The sequence below is a fragment of the Dermacentor silvarum genome, chromosome 1 (genome assembly GCF_013339745.2).
Source record: "Dermacentor silvarum isolate Dsil-2018 chromosome 1, BIME_Dsil_1.4, whole genome shotgun sequence".
In the NCBI taxonomy this organism is placed as follows: Eukaryota; Metazoa; Arthropoda; class Arachnida; order Ixodida; family Ixodidae; genus Dermacentor; species Dermacentor silvarum.
This window is the reverse complement of record NC_051154.1, coordinates 304,802,730-304,820,710: the sequence shown is the minus strand read 5'-3', so window position 1 is coordinate 304,820,710 and position 17,981 is coordinate 304,802,730. Positions and strand designations below refer to the sequence as shown.

The following is a 17,981-nucleotide window of genomic DNA, read 5'->3' as shown; positions in this document are numbered from 1 at the left end:
AACGTCAGTGGCAAGAAGATTTGTGCTACGTATGTACGTCGCAAAACTGTGTACACCACTCGGATGAATCAGCAATATTACTCACCTGGAGCATACCCTGCCCTTCACGTTCAATGAACCCCGATTCAGACACAAAGAGGTTGTGCAGTTTGTTTTTTGCACTGCTCCACTCATAGGGCTCAGTCAGACATCGCCGGTGAAATGTCAGCATTCCAGTAGGCTCTAGACAGTCAGTGGGAAAAGAAAGATGCCGAGTCACTCCACAGTAATAAAACTAGTTGGATCACTTCATTATAGTGCATCAAGGGACACTAAAAAGTGACGTTCAGCTATGCTGGTATATAACTTCTGGAATGCGGGAAATATTAGTCCTACAGTGAGCGGTGAACGTCTTGGTAGTACAGAAAAGATCTAAAAACAAAAAGTGGCCTTGAACTTTCCACTCTAGCTTCTCGAGACGACGCAAGATTTGGACAGCGAATGCTAGGCCATAGTTAATAGTTCACTGACAAACAAGGATTACATTATTCTAAAGGAACTAAACACTCAACCTAGCAAGTTTTGTGAGGTTTTAATATGATCAGCATTCTTTGGGTACCTCACACACTTTTTGGGGACCGACTTTCTGTCTCTAACCATTTTCACGCTAACCTGGGTCAAGGGTCGTCCATGGTCGAATGGGTAGCGCATCGAGCTGTTCTGCTGAGGAAACAGGGTTCGAAACCAATCACTGGACCACCTTGGGCCATCGAATTTATATTACTTGGTACCTATGTGCCCCTCTTCCAATGAACCTCTTTGACGCCAACATGGCTCACTGTCGACGCGGCACTGGATATGGTGCCCTGGGTATGTACCGCTCGATGAACCTCTTTGACACTGACTTGGGTAACTAGATACATGCCACTGGTTATGTGCTGCTCTACAATGAGAAAAATGATCCTTTAAATTTATTCGATGCTCAACAGAATTGAAGCTGTACCATGCGCACGCCTTACGGCGGCGCTGCTAGATGGCGCAGCGGGTGCACTGGGAAGAGAGAGAGAGGAGCCTGGCTACATACACGTTTCGGTGTTGGCAATAGGGTGCGTCGCTACATAGCTTAAATGCGAGTCGCATGAACGTCGACATTCATCGTGACATAGGTTCTGCCGGATTTTTTTTTGCAACAACACTCCAAACATACGAAAGTTACTCCAAAATTCATGACACCGTACTAATGCATCAGCGGTGCATTTGGGTGCAAAATTCGAGGAGGAAAACTTTGACCTTTACTCTTTCTGACAATTAAAAATTTTTATCTCGCGAAACAAATGCAAATCGAGTCATGAAATTACAATATCAAACTAGTATGGACATGCAAACGGTGTAGAAAGATGGACTTCTGGTAGTTCATGACAATGATCCGTTTGTGCAAAATCCAGGCTGATAAGCTGCTGCATAAGCTGCAATGCACACTTCAGCGAGGCACTCAGAACCCATAGCTGTTTGTCCAGTAATTGCAGCTACACAACACAAAAAGAAACCACAAGCACCAGTCTATTTGTTTATTTTACCTGATTACAGACATAGAAGAGTAATATGTTAGTGCTAAGTGGTCCAACAATAACCGAACTTTAGCAATTAACTGAAACAACAAGTGAGAAGCTTTGTCTTAGCGCCAACAAGGTGCGGTAGAGCTTTTGTGGTCTCCAAAAAAGGAAACGCAAAAACGGCAGCATTGTTTGTGTATATACGCGCCTGCCTGGGAACAGGTGTAATCGCGCCGCGATGGTCGATAAACGATCGAGTAACAAGCGGTCACCTTTTGACAGATTTGAAACCAGATAGCCATCAGTTTAGTGCGTGCAACAAGCGGGATCCGCCGCAGGAGAAAACCGTAACTTAGCCGCCGGTGCCGCGCGAGCGTGCGCCTGGATGCGCAAGCGATAGCTGACGCGCCGTTGCCATAAAAAAAAAAAAAGAAAGGGGAGGCATTGGTGCAAGTAAAAAATTTCACGTGTGCCCGTCGAGTGGCAGCACATGCCAAGCGAAAGAAATGGTCGAAAGAGGCGCATTTTTAAATGTACAAGCAATAACGTAGCATTGACCATTTTGAAGGTGTTCGCGGAGGTCGTACATGCACAGCATTGATCCTGAAAGGGTTAAATCGCTTACCGAATGAAAAGGTGCGTCTTATACACCGGTGCGACTTATATACTTTGTTTTCCGGAAAAACTGCCGTTTTGCGGTAGGTGCGTCTTATACAAAGGTGTGACTTATAGACAGGAAAATACGGTAATGAATGGAACCATCTTCCCACAGATATTGCATCCATATCCGATTACACTCTATTTCGGAAAGCACTGCTTGCCTTTTTTTGTTGTGAAGGCCCTGCATAAATAAAAGGGATGTTTTTTTTTCTCTTTCTCATTAATCTGGAGTCTCCCTCCAGATTAATTTCGACCATCTGGGGTTCTTTAATGCGCACCCGGTACATGGTACACAGGTATTCTTGTATTTCAACCCTATCGAAATGCAGCCGCCGTGGCCGGGAAGTTGGCTGTGCTGTCGCTATCATCAGGATTGGCCACTCAGTGCAACAGATGATAAAAAAAAAGATAAAGTAAGAACAGCAAATGAAACAAGTTCTTACAAAATACAGTACCAATGTACTTGAAGCACATTCTACAGCAGGCTGCAACTCTAGATTAAAGGCTGTGTGCTTGCATTTCACATTAGGGAAGCTTCCTCGCCGATCCCATGCCCAGTGAACTTTTGACACCGATAGTACATGCTAGTACTTATGGGGCTAAACAGACTCTCTAGGACGCTTCACATTAAGATGGAGATATTAGAGAATGATCAACAGTAGGCAAAGAAGAGGTGGTTCTAAAGGAGGGCGAGGGGGGGCAACCAGAAATTCACTCCAGACTCCCCCCTCTTCTTAGCACCATGGAGTGCCCAGTGATGAAATGCCTTCCTGCACTGCCAATGAAAATGGATACTTATGCTCTGCCCCACCACCACCAACAAAAATCTCAAGAAAACTGGTGAAAACATGCTGGAAGCCATGCATTACCATGTCCTTCCCCCACTCCCTCTTAATAAAAACACTGCGATGATGTCCCAAATAAACTTTCCATTATTCCTAGGGCAGTGTGAGCACCAAAATGTTTTTAATATGAATATGCTTGGCTTTGAATATTGAATAATGATATGCATATGCATTTATAAGCAAGTTTCTTGAATTTAACATGACAGAACACGGCAATCATGTTTGCAATGCTAAAAATAGACTAGTAAGCCATTACAGTATGAGCTTGTTTATTTAACCCGTTATAACTCGGCAATTAGAAGCAACATATTGATATAATAACAGCTAATGCTATCTGCATGCTAAGACATTTAAGACAAAACTTTATTAAAACTCCTGTGTTACTAAAGCTACTTCTCTACAAACCCTCGTTCGTTCTAAACTAGAATTCGTTGCCTCCATTTGCGACCCTGACCATTCTAACTTACAATACTCTCTTGAACAAGTTCAGAATAGTAGCATGGATTTTATTCTTTCTAACTATAATCGCATGGCCAGTGCTACATCTATGAATGCAAGTTTATCGTTACCTTCCTTATTACTCCGGAGAAAGGTTTTCCATCTATGTTTATTGCACTAAATCAATTATCAGCAATCTTTACGTAACCAACTCGTTTCTAATTCCACAGATAAATGTTCCTGTATTCATCATCAGCACGAGGTTGGATCTTTTCATTATTGCACAAATGCATTTTTTTACTCGTTTATTCCACATACGTGTAATGAATCGAACCACCTTCCCACACATATTGCATCCATAACCGATTACACTCTATTTCGAAAAGCACTGCTTGCCTTTTTTTGTTGTGAGGACCCTGCCCCATAAATAAAAGCAACATTTTTTTTCTCTTCCTCATAGAGAAAGGGTGCCATGCTTTCTTTTTTCCCTGTTTTTGCACTTTTTTTTTTACTATTTTCTGCCTTACTAGACAGCGTTGATTCTGGTTTATCGAATCTATAATTTTTGTTCCTTTTATGACCTTGCGTGATATTATGTCCTTCGTTTACAGTTTTTATTCTATGTTAACTGCCTACCATGTTTTAAATTTTTTTTCATATAACATGTTCTTTCTTGCCGCATATATTAGTAATGTAATGTTTTGCTATTAATGCACTCCCCTCTATAACGCCTTGGCGACTGAGGGTATGTAAACAAACAAACAAATAAATAAATAAATAAAAATAAATAAATTTACACTGTCTCGCCAACCTGTGCATTATTATTATACATCACCAAATTCCAGTTACCTCACGAGGAATTTGCTCCAGTACCAGTTGTCACTCTGCACATTTGTTGTCAAACGATACAAGAAGCTTAGGAGTGCGTTTAGCAATGCATCATCAGCCTATATTTATGTCCACTGCAGGATGAAGGCCTCTCGCTGCGATCTCCAATTACCCCTGTCTTGCGCTAGCTCATTCAAACTTGCGTTTGCGAATTTCCTCACTTCATCACTCCACCTAGTTTTCTGCCGTCCTCGACTGCGCTTCCCTTCTCTTGGTATCCATTCTGTAACTCTAATGGTCCACCAGTTATCTATCCTACGCATTACATGGCCTGCTCAGCTCCAATTTTTCCGCTTAATGTCCACTAGAATATCGGCTACCCCGTTTGTTCTCTGATCCACACCGCTTTCTTCCCGTCTCTTAAAGTTAGGCCTAACATTTTTCGTTCCATCGCTCTTTGTACAGTCCTTAACTTCTTCTCGAGCTTCTTTGTTAACCTCCATGTTTCTGCCCCATATGTTGGCACCGGTAGAATGCAATGATTGCGCACTTTTCTTTTCAACGACAGTGGTAATCTCCCAGTCAGGATTTGGTAATGTCTGCCGTATGCACTGCAGCCCAATTTTATTCTTCTATAAATTTCTTTCTCATGATCAGGGTCCCCTGTGAGTAATTGACCTAGATAAACAAACTCCTTTACAGACTAGAGGCTGACTAGCGATCCTGAATTCTTGTTCCCTTGCCAGGCTATTGAACATTATCTTTGTCTTCTGCATAATAATCTTCAACCCCACTCTTACACTTTCTCGGTTAAGGTCTTCAATGATTTGCTGTAATTCGTCCCCATTGTTGCTGAATAGGACAATGTCATCTGCAAACCAAAGGGTTCCGAGATATTCGCCGTTGATCCTCACTCCTAAGCCTTCCCAGTCTAAGAGCTTGAATACTTCTAAGCATGCAATGAATAGCATTGGAGATTGTGTCTCCTTGCCTGACCCCTTCTTGATAGGTAACTTTCTACTTTTCTTGTGGAGAACCAAGGTTGCTGTGCAATCCTTGTAGATATTTGCCAATATATTCACGTATGCATCCTGTACTCCTTGGTTGCGTAATGCCTCTATGACTACTGGTATCTCTACTGAATCAAATGCCTTTTCATAATCTATGAAAGCCATATAGAGAGGTTGATTGTACTCTGCAGATTTCTCGATAACCTGATTGATGACATGGATATGATCCATCGTAGAATATTCCTTCCTGAAGCCAGCCTGTTCTCTTGGTTGGCTGAAGTGTTGCCCTCATTCTATTTGAAATTACCTTTGTGAATATTTTATACAATACTGAAAGCAAGCTAATGAGTCAATAATTCTTCAATTCTTTAACGTCTCCCTTCTTATGGATGAGTATAATGTTGGCGTTCTTCCAGCTTTCTGGTACACTGGAAGAACGCCCAGTGTACCAGAAAGCTAGGTAATGACAAATGAGCAAGGAAAAAGCTGCACTAGCTCCCAACCAATATGAAGTGCACTGAGGGGTAAGTTTGCGATAACCACTGCTTAGAAAAGAACCACAGGAGTACAGCGCACGATTTTCCTTGTGTTTTGCACCATATGCATGCAGCAAGCCCTTTCTATCCTTCAGTGTGAGATTGACCAACTCACTGTTGTCGAAATATTGCCTTTACAATATAATGTAACCACGAATTAACATGGGGTGCGAAGGTGGGGGAAGGCACATTCAACTGTTTGAAAAAAAATACATATGATTACAACTTTAACTGAAAATGTGTAGTAACACCTATACTCGTATGTTTAGAATAGAGCCTTTTAGCATAGTGGGATGTGCATAGGCATCGTGGTAATGCCCATAGTGGATTGCCCGTCACTTGCAAGATCTGCAGAAATCCTGGGTCTCGCACAGGCAGATATTGCAGTAATGGATCACCTATCATTATGATAAATGTTATAAAAGGAGTGTGATGCGCTGCATTGAGGACCAAGATGGGCACGTGGTAGGCAGCTGGCATGTTTGCTTAGTAAGGCTGCATAGACGGGCATCACTGTAGCGGAGCAGCTCAACAAACAAAATAGAAAAGCATTCTTATTGCCATTGGACTTCTTTGTGCAATCGGCGCCATTCCCTTTCTTCGTGCTAAACTGTGCCCTTGCAATTCGCAAACTCATGCCCCTTGCCATCAAGAGGGCAAAGTTTAGTCGTTTGGCAGCTGCACTTACCTTACATGCTAAACTTAGCAATGACAGAAATGCGCTAAGTAGCACAACATCGCATATACATTAGCAGATTAGATAGAAACAAACACAAAGAATTGCCTCTGCTCCCACACAGCCACCAATACATTAAATTTCTATTTTAATATTTGTATCATAGCAGATATTCAAAATGTTTCAACTACTTGGTTTTCAAATAGAATGTGAATATGTATTAAATATACAATATCCAATTGATAAAATTCTTGAATATTCCTATACCCCCTTAGTTATATTCTCCTGTTCTCCGACAGGAAACATGACATAAACCAAGGGTCAACAACCAGGACAGTTAGCACTACAGATCTTTCCACGGTAGAGAAGGAAACACTGCTGTACAATGCAAGCTCATGTGTTCTCACACATCTTGGAAGCACTTGGGGATGAATGACAGTCGTTCTAGCTGAGTTACTGACCCTCCTTTGTAATTCTTCGGAAGTAATTCACGATGCACTTTAGCTTCTCTATCTTTCGATCTTCGTCACTAGGTCCAGAAAATAACCTGAAAGTAAGTAAAGCAGCAATCCTAAGCCTCATCTAGAAACAGACAAGCAAGAACAGCAGAACATGAAAAAAAATAATAAAAATAATATCGCACTTGGACTCTTTTAGCCGCTGTATTTACAAATCAGACTTGTACATAACGAATTACTTGTAACTAATTACTTGCAATCAGTGACATTTTTTTATAGTTTTGTAACTGATTGATACCTTCTTTCTTTTTTACTCGGTAGTGCTTACTGTAATTCAATTACCTTTTTCAGTCACCAATTACATGTAAACTGTTACTTTATTGACGAGACAAGCTGCAACGGACAACACAGCTTTCAGTCCTCGAATTTGATGGGGACTACAGTAGAACGGCCATGGTTGTGCCACACGACAGCCTAGTGGATTTGCATGTTCAGACGAGCAAACCCTGGTGATCGGTATTTGTTTCCTCATCACAACGCTCCACCTGATGTTGGCTGATGAATTGAACGACGCTGTTATGGCTCAATAGCAATGGACACTTCAGATGCTGATTCCAGGAAATCACCTACAAACACTTTGTTTTCAGCTTTTCATTAGTCCCGTGCGGAGCTTCTCCAAGCCCCAACAACAACAAAGTGCTGCTCTTCACAAAGCACCCACACCTGAGAATCATGGCACTGTGCAACCACAATCTTGTGTTCTTTGTTACAACACTTCCCTTTCCTTTAGTGCACACATCGAGCGAGCTTTTCATAATGCTGCTGATGTTAGGGAAGATAACCAATGAAAATTTTAACAACTATTATAAATAATAACAACTATTAGTGAAGATGAACAACATGTGAAGGGCTGCAGAGGATGCACTGAAAGAACCAGGCCAGCCTGTTGTATTTGCTGTACATGTGCAATGTTAATAAAATGTAGGAGCAAAGTAACATGAAGTAATTGCTTAGTTACTTCTGTGGGTAGGCAGTAATGGTGAATGTAACAATTCCATTTTTGAATTAAGTAATTGTAATTAGTTTTTTTTTCTTTGTAATGTGCACAGGTCTGTCACAAATGCACACAGACACAGATCTTCCTCAGCCCTGTTAAGTGGAGGGCACAGCACTTCTTCTTGGCTGGCACTATGCTTCAATAATGTCGTGAAGTGATTTAAGCTTGAAAATGTTAACGAATCCAGCACGTTTGAGCAGATGCTAAAAGTGGCTGGTTATTAACTATGAGCTCGGGAATTGCCTGAGGAGCACTACTGAACCAAAGTGACCGCTTCAGTTGAGGGGCTAGCACTGCCCCATACTCGAATGAGTTGAAGAGTTGCAGGTTGAGGCACATTTGCAAAGACTTAGGAGAGACTCTCATGCATGCATAAATTTCATCATGTGCCATGTGGAAGCCACCGCTAATAACCTCACCTCAACCCCACCCCCCCCTTTCCACCCGCAGTTTCACACTAAAATGGCTGATACCAAATGCCCTTTTGCTCGAGACATGCAAAGTACATCGCACGGCACCTGAACCACCTCTGACATTTTGAATACATTTAAATAAACATGCACAGGGTGTACAGAATACAGTGAACATCATTCTCAAACATGGCAGTGCAACACGCTGCGGGGAAGCAATAAATAAATAAATAAATAAATAAATAAATAAATAAATAAATAAATAAATAAAACATGTGCTTCTCTCTGGGCTTTTCAGAAAAGTTCCTTCTCCACACGTCATGACGCCTACTGGGTCATGCACGTGATGTAACCAGGGTAAGGGCTCTTGATTGGTCTATCTATGAGGGATGTCACTTCCAATCCTGCTAGCACACCTTTGCCATGAAGTCCCCATGCCCGCTCTTACTCGTCATTTCGCATGCTTATCATGTGCAATCAACTGATGTCACCTCATGCAGCACGTTTTGCACCACATGAGCGGCGGCAACAGCATGTAGCAAAAAATGCGGAGTCCGTGTAACCAGAAGTTGTGCAAGCCTTATTTAGTGTTTTCGAACAAGAGTGCCAACATGACATTTGGTACTGATGCAGGGTCCACATGTACTTTACAGAAGCATGCGGTAATGAAGAGAGTGCCCATGGGAAGAGTAGCAAAGGTAAGAGAGAAAATGTTCGGTCGCCATCATGCTCAGAGTGCTTTAAGGGTCCTTTAAAGGGCTCCTTACCATTCCAAAATTTGGTTACATGCCAGGAGCTTTAACCACAGTAATTGAGTGAGGAGCCGTGCAGCCAACACTGAGTAATGTGACACTGCAAGCAAGCGTGTGGGCAATGTGAAAGCACAATGCCTGTGTTGTCACCTCGCAGCTGGAGCACTTAGCTCATTCGAGGAAAAGAGCACACAAGCTTTTGTTTAAGCTTTCTGCTTTTTGCAGTATACAGCAGTATAGTACTTTGTAGACACACTCATGACATGACCGCGTGATCTATGCACAGCAAATGTCTGCATGGCTAAACCTGGTGAAAGTAGTACTGACATGACATTTTCAACTTCTCATTTTTTTGCATTACATGAAGATCCTGGACCCCAAAACCATAAAAAATGTAGTAATGGCAAGTCTTACAGCGCTTTAAAAAATTTATTATCATACCTTTTTTACGAAAGTTTGTTTTATTGTAGTGATCTGACGAATGTAGTAATGGCAAGTCTTACAGCGCTTTAAAAAATTTATTATCATACCTTTTTTACGAAAGTTTGTTTTATTGTAGTGATCTGACGTTCCCTCCAGATCAATCAGTCATCTGTTATGCTGCTACATCGGGCCGCACAACAATAGCAGCATAGCAGGCAACCGAACCAGCCAGAGCAAGTGCCAAAATGTCACTGTGTCCTGCTCTCACGTGACAACCTTCTGTGTCATAGCGTCACAACAAATAAACCTCCTGGGAAATGAGACCGAAAGTGGTTCATAGAAAAGCTATATACATAATAGTAAATTATTTAGAGCACTCTAAGGCTTGCCAGTATTTTTTCTGGGATTTTTAGGTCTGGGACCTTCACATATTGCAAAAAGCTAACTGTCAGAAAATGCCATGTCAGTACTAGAGGCAAACAAATTGTCACAAAATTCAGAATCACGTGATGCTTACCTATTGAAGTTGATGTCGGGGTAATTTGAGTACTCAGAGTTGCTTTTAAGTGTATTTCTCCTTGGAAATGTACAGAAGAATGCATTTGCTAAAAGGGAACCAGCTTGCAATTGACTCATTGAAATCATCTGATCTTGACCAGATTTCAGAAGGGGAATTGGCTGAAAGGTGCAAGCACACAATTAGGATGGTCAGTAATTGCAATACAAAGGGTGAGAGGGTAATCTTACCTGAGTAACTAGAGCCGGAAGGCGAAGTGCTAAGGCAACTATTTTGGGCAGCAGCACTTGAAAGAAGATCTTGGACTCCCTGGAATCTAGCTCCTGAGTAAAAGCGACAAGTACCGCAATAATATGTCATAACCATAAGTACCCACATTTTGTAGGCTTCTCCTGTGAAAATTCAAAGTCCCTTTTCATGCACTCTTGTATACCAATACTAGAAAGGCTGAATTTATACAACATTCATAGCTGCATTGACCAATGCTTTCAATAAATGTATAATCAGAACTGAAACACTCTCTGTCTCACTTTTCATTGTTCCAAAATTTGATGCCACGAACTTGGTGCTGATCATGGCCATTTAAAGGCCAACTGAAACAAAACTGGTTACTAACGAATTGGTTACAAACTGAGTAGTAATATGCTATTGAAGCAATCTTGGCAGAGCTGCACAGCTGGTAAACTTCTAGTTTAATAAATATCGGGCCCCTCAGTTCCCTTTCTTCTCATTCATTACGTAATGAGCGCCTAGAATCTGGAAACATTGATGCCTTCAGGTAGCATGTGTGGGTTTATTGACCAGTTGCCTTCACCCAAAAAGATCATGTACTCATGACGCCTGCGGCAGAAAGGATGTTCCACATCCGCCGCCAAGGCTTGTGAGTGGTGGCGCTGGCTAACACTCCCAGGGTTAGTTCGAGTAGTAAAAACATAAATAGCCCAGAAAGCAGATGGGAAAACGGCGCTGCGGTAGCTCAATTGGTAAGAGCATGGCACGCGTAATGCGAAGATGTGGGATCATTCCCCACCTGCGGCAAGTTGTTGTTTCAGCCATTTTTATTTCCATTAACTTATCATTTCTTTAATTCATTTAGTAAGTAGATTTAATTTCCCCTATATTGTTCTTGGTATCCTTGTTTGTTGGCTTCTTATGATATGATTAATAAAAGTTGGGCCTCTCAGTTCCCTTTCTTCTAGTTCTCTTAATAACATTCGTAAAAAGCACCCAAGCCGATGACAGGAACACCTGATTGTTGGTGGATATGACACAAATCCCAGCCCATCGCCTACGAGATTTTCAACATGCCGCAGGCGCCAACCAAGCTTGGAGGTCCACACCCAGGAGCTGAGCTGGCTCACAATCTTCTAGGCTCCCTTTCATTTCCAGCGAGTAGTAATGGTGGAGTCTCTTCCAGTTTTATTAAAAATGTATTCTCTTTGCAAGCTTTTTGCGACCACATCTGCTCGTATTTCAAATTTAAGATATTGCATGGAGGCTGTTCTATATCAACATTATCTCAAAGTAGGCTTTTTGTGCAGTCCAAAATTTTGTGGCTGTTGGTCTTTAAGCCCACATGCACACACACATACCCATTCAAGAGATTGTGTAGAGGACTGAACAGCCAGCCATGTGAAGCATATTGTTAAAACTGGCAATTTACAAGCTGTCCATCTCGTGGAATTGAGTGACAAGCAACAAAGCAAGATGTCAAGCAAGCCAAGCCTTCTGTGTGCACTCATAAGAGACTTTGCTCCAGCAAAAAGAGTGATGTGCCAAGTGCTTCTCATTCAGGTGTCTTCTCATTTACCTCCATCCATTTCGGGTAGCTAGCTAAGCCAACATAAAGCTGAGCCAAGCTGATAGCATAGTACAGCTGCAGTAGAGCCTATGGCAATAGATATTACCGGCAGCTACTCACGGTTGGCTTATAATGTCATTGGGAGCGCAGGACATACAGACAGAATGTTTTTCTTTCAGCCTGTGTATTTTAAAAAGTGCCCACATAACTCATTGTTAGACTCACGAAGCAAGTAAACAAAGTATAAAATCATATTTCGACACCCTTTCAAAGAGCCCCTCACCAGGCCACATCGCAAACTTTGGTTATATGCTGGAAGTTGTTACATGCCCTCTAGGGAGCGTTCTACTGCAATAATTTTTCAAATTGGGTCATTAATAGCAGAGCTAGAAATATTTGAAGCGCCGCGAACCCATGATTTCAGGAGGTGAGCTTCGCCGCCAACATAGACACTCATGCCACTTGCCAACGTCTAGCCTCAGCAAGTGAAATACCTTCCCTGCAATCTCCCATACCGGAGTTGGAGGATCACGTGACGCATGTTATGGGCCCCACTTTTTTTCTCTTCTCTCTTTTGTGTTTTTGCTGCGCGGCGCACTTCCGGTGATGATCTCGCATGCAAGCTGTTGCGTTTGTCTCATTTCAGCGCATGATTTTGGGTAATGTGCACAAGAACACTTGACTAACGCTATAAATCAGTGCCACATGAGCACGGAGGCAGATGCAAGCGAATCAAAGAGCAGGATCGTGGGCTGGAATCCTTCAGAAAATGACATAGCTTTGTTTTCTGTGAGCGCTACTGCACGAAGTGGGAACAAGCAGACAAAACAGAAGTTCGTTCCTCTTGCTACGGCACAGAGTAAAACAAAGACTTGCAGACATTCGATTTGTAGGTTATATCATTTCTCTAAACTGTAAATCGTCTAGTGAAGCAACAGATCAAGCAAATAACTGCTGTAGCCTTGAATAATTCTCGAAGCCACGTGTCTCGGTGAGTGATGTATCAGCAATGCGAATTACGCAGGCGCACTAGTGCGTCTGACCTCGACTCTACGGCTGGGGGCGCGGCGCTTGGTTCAAAATTTTAGCTGTTTTCGCAACATGCAGCAAAGCAATACTTTGCAGACTAGATCGTAAGCACGTAATGTACATACTGTGCTTGTCTGTTTAAAATGGCCAAACCTGGTGAAGGGCCCTTTAAAGAACAATAGTAGATACAACTACTGCTAGTGATACCTTGTGAAATGAATATACCTGGGACCTAACGAGGAAGAAGCAGAAGATAATTGTAGAGCGTTGCTTCTGATATACTGGAGGTGACAGACATGACTGCGTGTGAACAACACGATTTTTACAAAGTACAACGAAGTTACTTCTACACCTGCACAGCACTGCCATTAATGCACATATCTCAGTTTCATGACTTCTTCAACATCAATCACTCGTATTTCACTGTAGTTGTTGGCACAATTGCATGTGTATGGACAACAGCTATAGCAGATGATCCGCATTCTCAGGTGGAACCACTGGTTCGAGGAAATGTCTGTTTATTGTATATCTGTGTATTTATTTTTACAGGTACCCAAATAACTATGCATACATATGCTATTAAAAATAAGCTTAATGGAGTGGCATGCTGCAAGTATTTCTGATGACATCACGAGGGAAGCCAATCAGATCACTCATATGGCCACGCTCTAACTGCAGCCTACCAGCACACTATAGAAGTCCAAACTCAATTACGGGCAGCTAAAAAGCATGCGGCCCGCAATGCCGTATGTTGTGGAGCCCTGGTTAAGACCAATAATGTATTTCTTTAAAAACTCTATATTTGTTAATTTTGCAGTAACAGGTTTATTACTCGAAGAGAAAATGAAAGGCAAAACTTCCAGTTCTTCTTTCACGCTGAAACCCCAGTATCACTATGTCAAGGTGACATCATGGATTTTAAAGTGGTACTTTTTTCGTATTTAGGCCGTTCTTGAGCAGTAGAAGCTCTTCAAACTAGCTAAGTTCTGTCTTTGGGTCCTTTAGAATGTAGTCAATCTCTAACAATACAAAACAAACTAGGCCTGAGCAGATGTAAGTAAAATTCAAGCTGTCATGACAAGTTGGTGCGGCAACTTCAAGTTGGCGTCGCAACCCATCTTTGTGTTTCTGTCTTTCCTGCTTTATCAGGCCTCTCCTCTCACGGTAAAAACGACTTTTTTATTGTAGAACTGTTAATTTACTGATGCAGCTTAGCTTATTTCTCTCTATAGTGTCCCTTTAAACAAAAGATGAAACAGGCACGAGCTGGCTGTCATTTTCAAGTGTCATCTCATTTCTGATAAAGCTGAAGTGATGCTCAGGCGTAACACCCAGTTGCATAGTGTAACATTTGCAGCACCCTGCCCACAAGCACTACAGCCCCAGTCAGCAATAAAGCAACCCCGTTTCTGCAGTACCTGTCCAAGAACTTGTGAAGGCACTTGAAGTTCCAATTGGCAGAAACCCGTCCATTGTACTGGCGAATGGCTTTCTGAAAAAAGAAGAAACAGATAGTACATGCACGCTGAAGCTTCCAGTAAAGCACTATGTGAAACTTGCAGGAATTTTGACTTCAGAAGCATGCCAAAATAAGCACACAAGGACTGTGTGTGCTTGTGCACAGAATAATAATCTTCGAGGCATACTACGGCAACAAAAACTTAAAATGTCTTATGCAACTTTCACCATAGAATTTTCGGGATCTAGAGCTACTTGAAATCCTAATTGCATTTATCGATTTTTACAAGGTTGCACCAAGAAAACGAAATCTGGAAAAGCCGTTAAATCCTGAAAATCAACAAGCCATGCCCACAACACCTGCTTGGAACTGGCAGGCAACCATCAAAATCAAAGGTTGTCCCTTTGATCTTCGTGCCTTGTACAAGCAGTTTAGCCATATGTAATCAACCTATACCAAGGCATTGGTATAGGTTGATTATGCTAGCAGTTGGAAATAATTTCATAAATGGTGCAACCTTTCCCCCATACTTGCAGTACAGGGTATGTAAAGTTCAAAGCTTACCACCAGGCTGTGCGAGTCTGTGATGGGCCCCAAGAGAGAGTTTTCGATCAGCTCCCACCGGCTCCGAAGTGTTGTAGCACCATTGTTCTGTCATGGCAACGTAACAAACATTGCAAATATAATGAGCAAAGAACTTAACCGATAGAAAAATCACAGGTTAAGCTATTCAACTCTGCATTTTGTGTAAAAATTGAAAGCACTAATCCTGAAATGCTGTTGCAATTATTGTAGTCAGTCTAAAATTGTAACAAAATATGAGTCAAGATTTACTGCATCGCAAATGTTCTATGTTCCTGTGAAGACTGCCAAGAACTTGTGATGGCAACCTGAGTATGAGAAAGGTCTTTCGTTTATTTTATTGTTTTTTTAAACATGATGATGATGATCTATTGGCATCCCTTTTGAAACGGAGTGGTGACAAATAGTCACCTCATCACCTCAATCAGGTATGCTATACATGTTTTAATTCTAGCATTTTGTATAAATCTCCTTAACATTTTTTCTCTTCCTTAAAACTTCTATATCTACCTTGTACTACTACCTATGCCTGTAACGGATCCGGTCCTATCAATCTCTTAACTAAAATTTTTTCCTCCAATACTGTAAATGTCTCTTCTTTTATCCTTTTGCGGTGATGCCAATTGGGACACTTGGACAAACTATGGTGACCCGTTGCAAAGTGCACAATCACCATCACCAGACTGGAAACCAGAGCTATTGCTTTTCTGTCTTACCTTTGGCCAGGTCTAGTTGGCTGTTAATTGCTCATTTTAATGGGTATGGGCGCATTGCCAGAGAAAATTTTTTACATAGAAAAAAATTTGCTGAAAAATTTTATTTTCATTTCTACTGTGTTGTGACGTTTTGAAGCAGAAGGTGGTCCCGTGGGAGAAGGACATTGCGACGTTTTGACACCCACTCCGGTTCGCTCGATTGCCTCCTGTGCTGCTACTCGTGAGGGTCGATGTAGCAGCAAAGCAGATGATCGCGTGAGCTGGAGCAAGTGCGAAAATGTTGCAATGTCCTGCTCCTACATGACCACCTTCTGCGCAGAAACAAAACCGAAACTGGCTGTACGAAAGCTACTATGTTAAATTATTTAGGATTATCTGAGGCCTGCCAGTATTTTTTCTAGGGTTTAGAGGCCCCGAACGTTCATTTAATGCAAAAAATGAACATTAAGAAACATCATGTCAGTACACCTTTAAAGCTACCTAATTAACTAACATGCCATGCTGTGAGCAAAAACACCTAAAGTCATGTGAAGTGTTCTGGGCCGGCATTTTGTAGCGATGCGTTATGCTTTATTCTATACTAGTCTTATCATCTACCGCTCACGGCCGGCTGATCCCGCTGATAACGTGAGCGGACCGTCGCTCTGACCACTGACCAAGTGCGAAAAGGCATTAGCATCCCGGAGAGGCATCGCTACAAAATACCGGCCCAGATGTCCAGAAACTAAGCTTATGGGCTATGATATGCATGGCACAGTGCGTGCTGCTGTGTCCTGCACAGGCAGAACTTATGCGCCAACTATGAAAAGTATTATCAGTAGGTTGTTTAATCATTTTTGTCCATGCACCTAGTAAAGAAAATAACATTTACGTTGTAATTTCTTTATGAACCACGGTCCTACTATTACTTTTCTTTAACACGAAAATAGTAACCTACTAGTGCAACTCTCACTATATTTGAAACTACAATTATTCCCTCTTATTACAAAATGCATGTCTGAAATTAGATCCTCATTCAAACCATTTCATATAATACACGTCAAACTTTGTTACCAATGAGAAAGTAAGCCCTTCATAACCAAAGAGCTTCCAAATAATCCTTTCAAACGGTGAGAATGAGAACCCATGACGGAAAACATGCATGCATATCACAACCAACTGGAACATGTGAAAGATGTGTTTGAACGTGTAGCATTTACAGGTCACTCTAGGTTTTGGACAGCTCTCTACCGAGCATGAACTTTTGCAAGGAATAGTGCTTCATACCTCCTCTTCTAGGAAGCCATTAGCCCAATGGGCAATTGACAAACAATACCACACTCTGGGCAACATCATTCAAGCCTACGTGACAAATGTGACAGGCACAGTATTTGCACTGAAAGGGACATAAAGAAAAAAGTAAGTTCAGTTGCATCAGTAAGTTACACTTCTACAATATCAGAAAAAGCCACTCCTACTTGTGACAGGGGCCTTGGTAAGCCAGCAATGACACAAAAATGAAAGACGGGGTGCCGCCACCTTAAAGTTTCCGCAACAGCTCACCGTGATGTCATGGATTTTGACAGTGGATGCTCAGGCCTACTAAGCTGTTGATCGGTAAAAACGGAAAACATTGTATTCTAAAGGAGAAAAGTACTGGACTTGGCAAGTTTTTAGAACTTTTACTATGCCACAATGGCCCAAATATGATAAAATAATTTGAAATACATGACGTCACATTGACCCACTCGCGCTGAGGTTTCAGATAGAAGTTTTAAAAAATTTTGAAGTTCGGCAGATTTTGGACCGTTTAAGCGCATAGACAACGAGGACAAGTGGACACACACAAGCGCTTGTATGTGTCTACTCACTCGTCCTCGTTGTCTGTGTGCTTAAACAATCCAAAGTATGTCTTACCACCAAGGCCGAATGTCCACGCTCGAAGTTTGGCCTTCATTTTGTCTTCTAGTAATCAACCTGTTACTGCGAAATTAACAATAGCGTTTTGAAAAAAATATTTGATTAATCTAAACTGATTTTGTTTTTCTTTAGTGTTCCTTTAAATGTCAAATGAGAAGTAACTTAAAGCATTATTACTCCCTGCTCAAGTGGGTACTGGCTCTGAGGAGAACATGGCAACCGGACGTGTGCGCCATCCCATTTGTCAATGGCAATAGCTGGATATGGTTGTAGGGGGCACGGCTTTAGAATGCCACTTTCATTCCGCATCACCTGCCATGTGAAAAAAGAGAAGGCTTCGTGTAAGAATAAAA

General features: G+C 41.8%; 1 protein-coding gene across 1 annotated transcript in view; it reads right to left on the bottom strand.

The window, feature by feature from the left end:
* LOC119437271 (poly(ADP-ribose) glycohydrolase-like) overlaps positions 1–17,981 on the bottom strand; it is a 66,099-nt gene that overhangs the window by 46,699 nt on the left and 1,419 nt on the right. The window contains exons 7-13 of the mRNA XM_049660405.1: positions 17,806–17,940; positions 14,996–15,082; positions 14,400–14,464; positions 10,373–10,475; positions 10,143–10,303; positions 6,987–7,072; positions 86–222 (exon numbers count right to left, since the gene is read on the bottom strand). Coding sequence (XP_049516362.1) covers positions 86–222; positions 6,987–7,072; positions 10,143–10,303; positions 10,373–10,475; positions 14,400–14,464; positions 14,996–15,082; positions 17,806–17,940 — 774 coding nt within the window. The remainder of the gene's footprint in view (positions 1–85; positions 223–6,986; positions 7,073–10,142; positions 10,304–10,372; positions 10,476–14,399; positions 14,465–14,995; positions 15,083–17,805; positions 17,941–17,981) is intronic.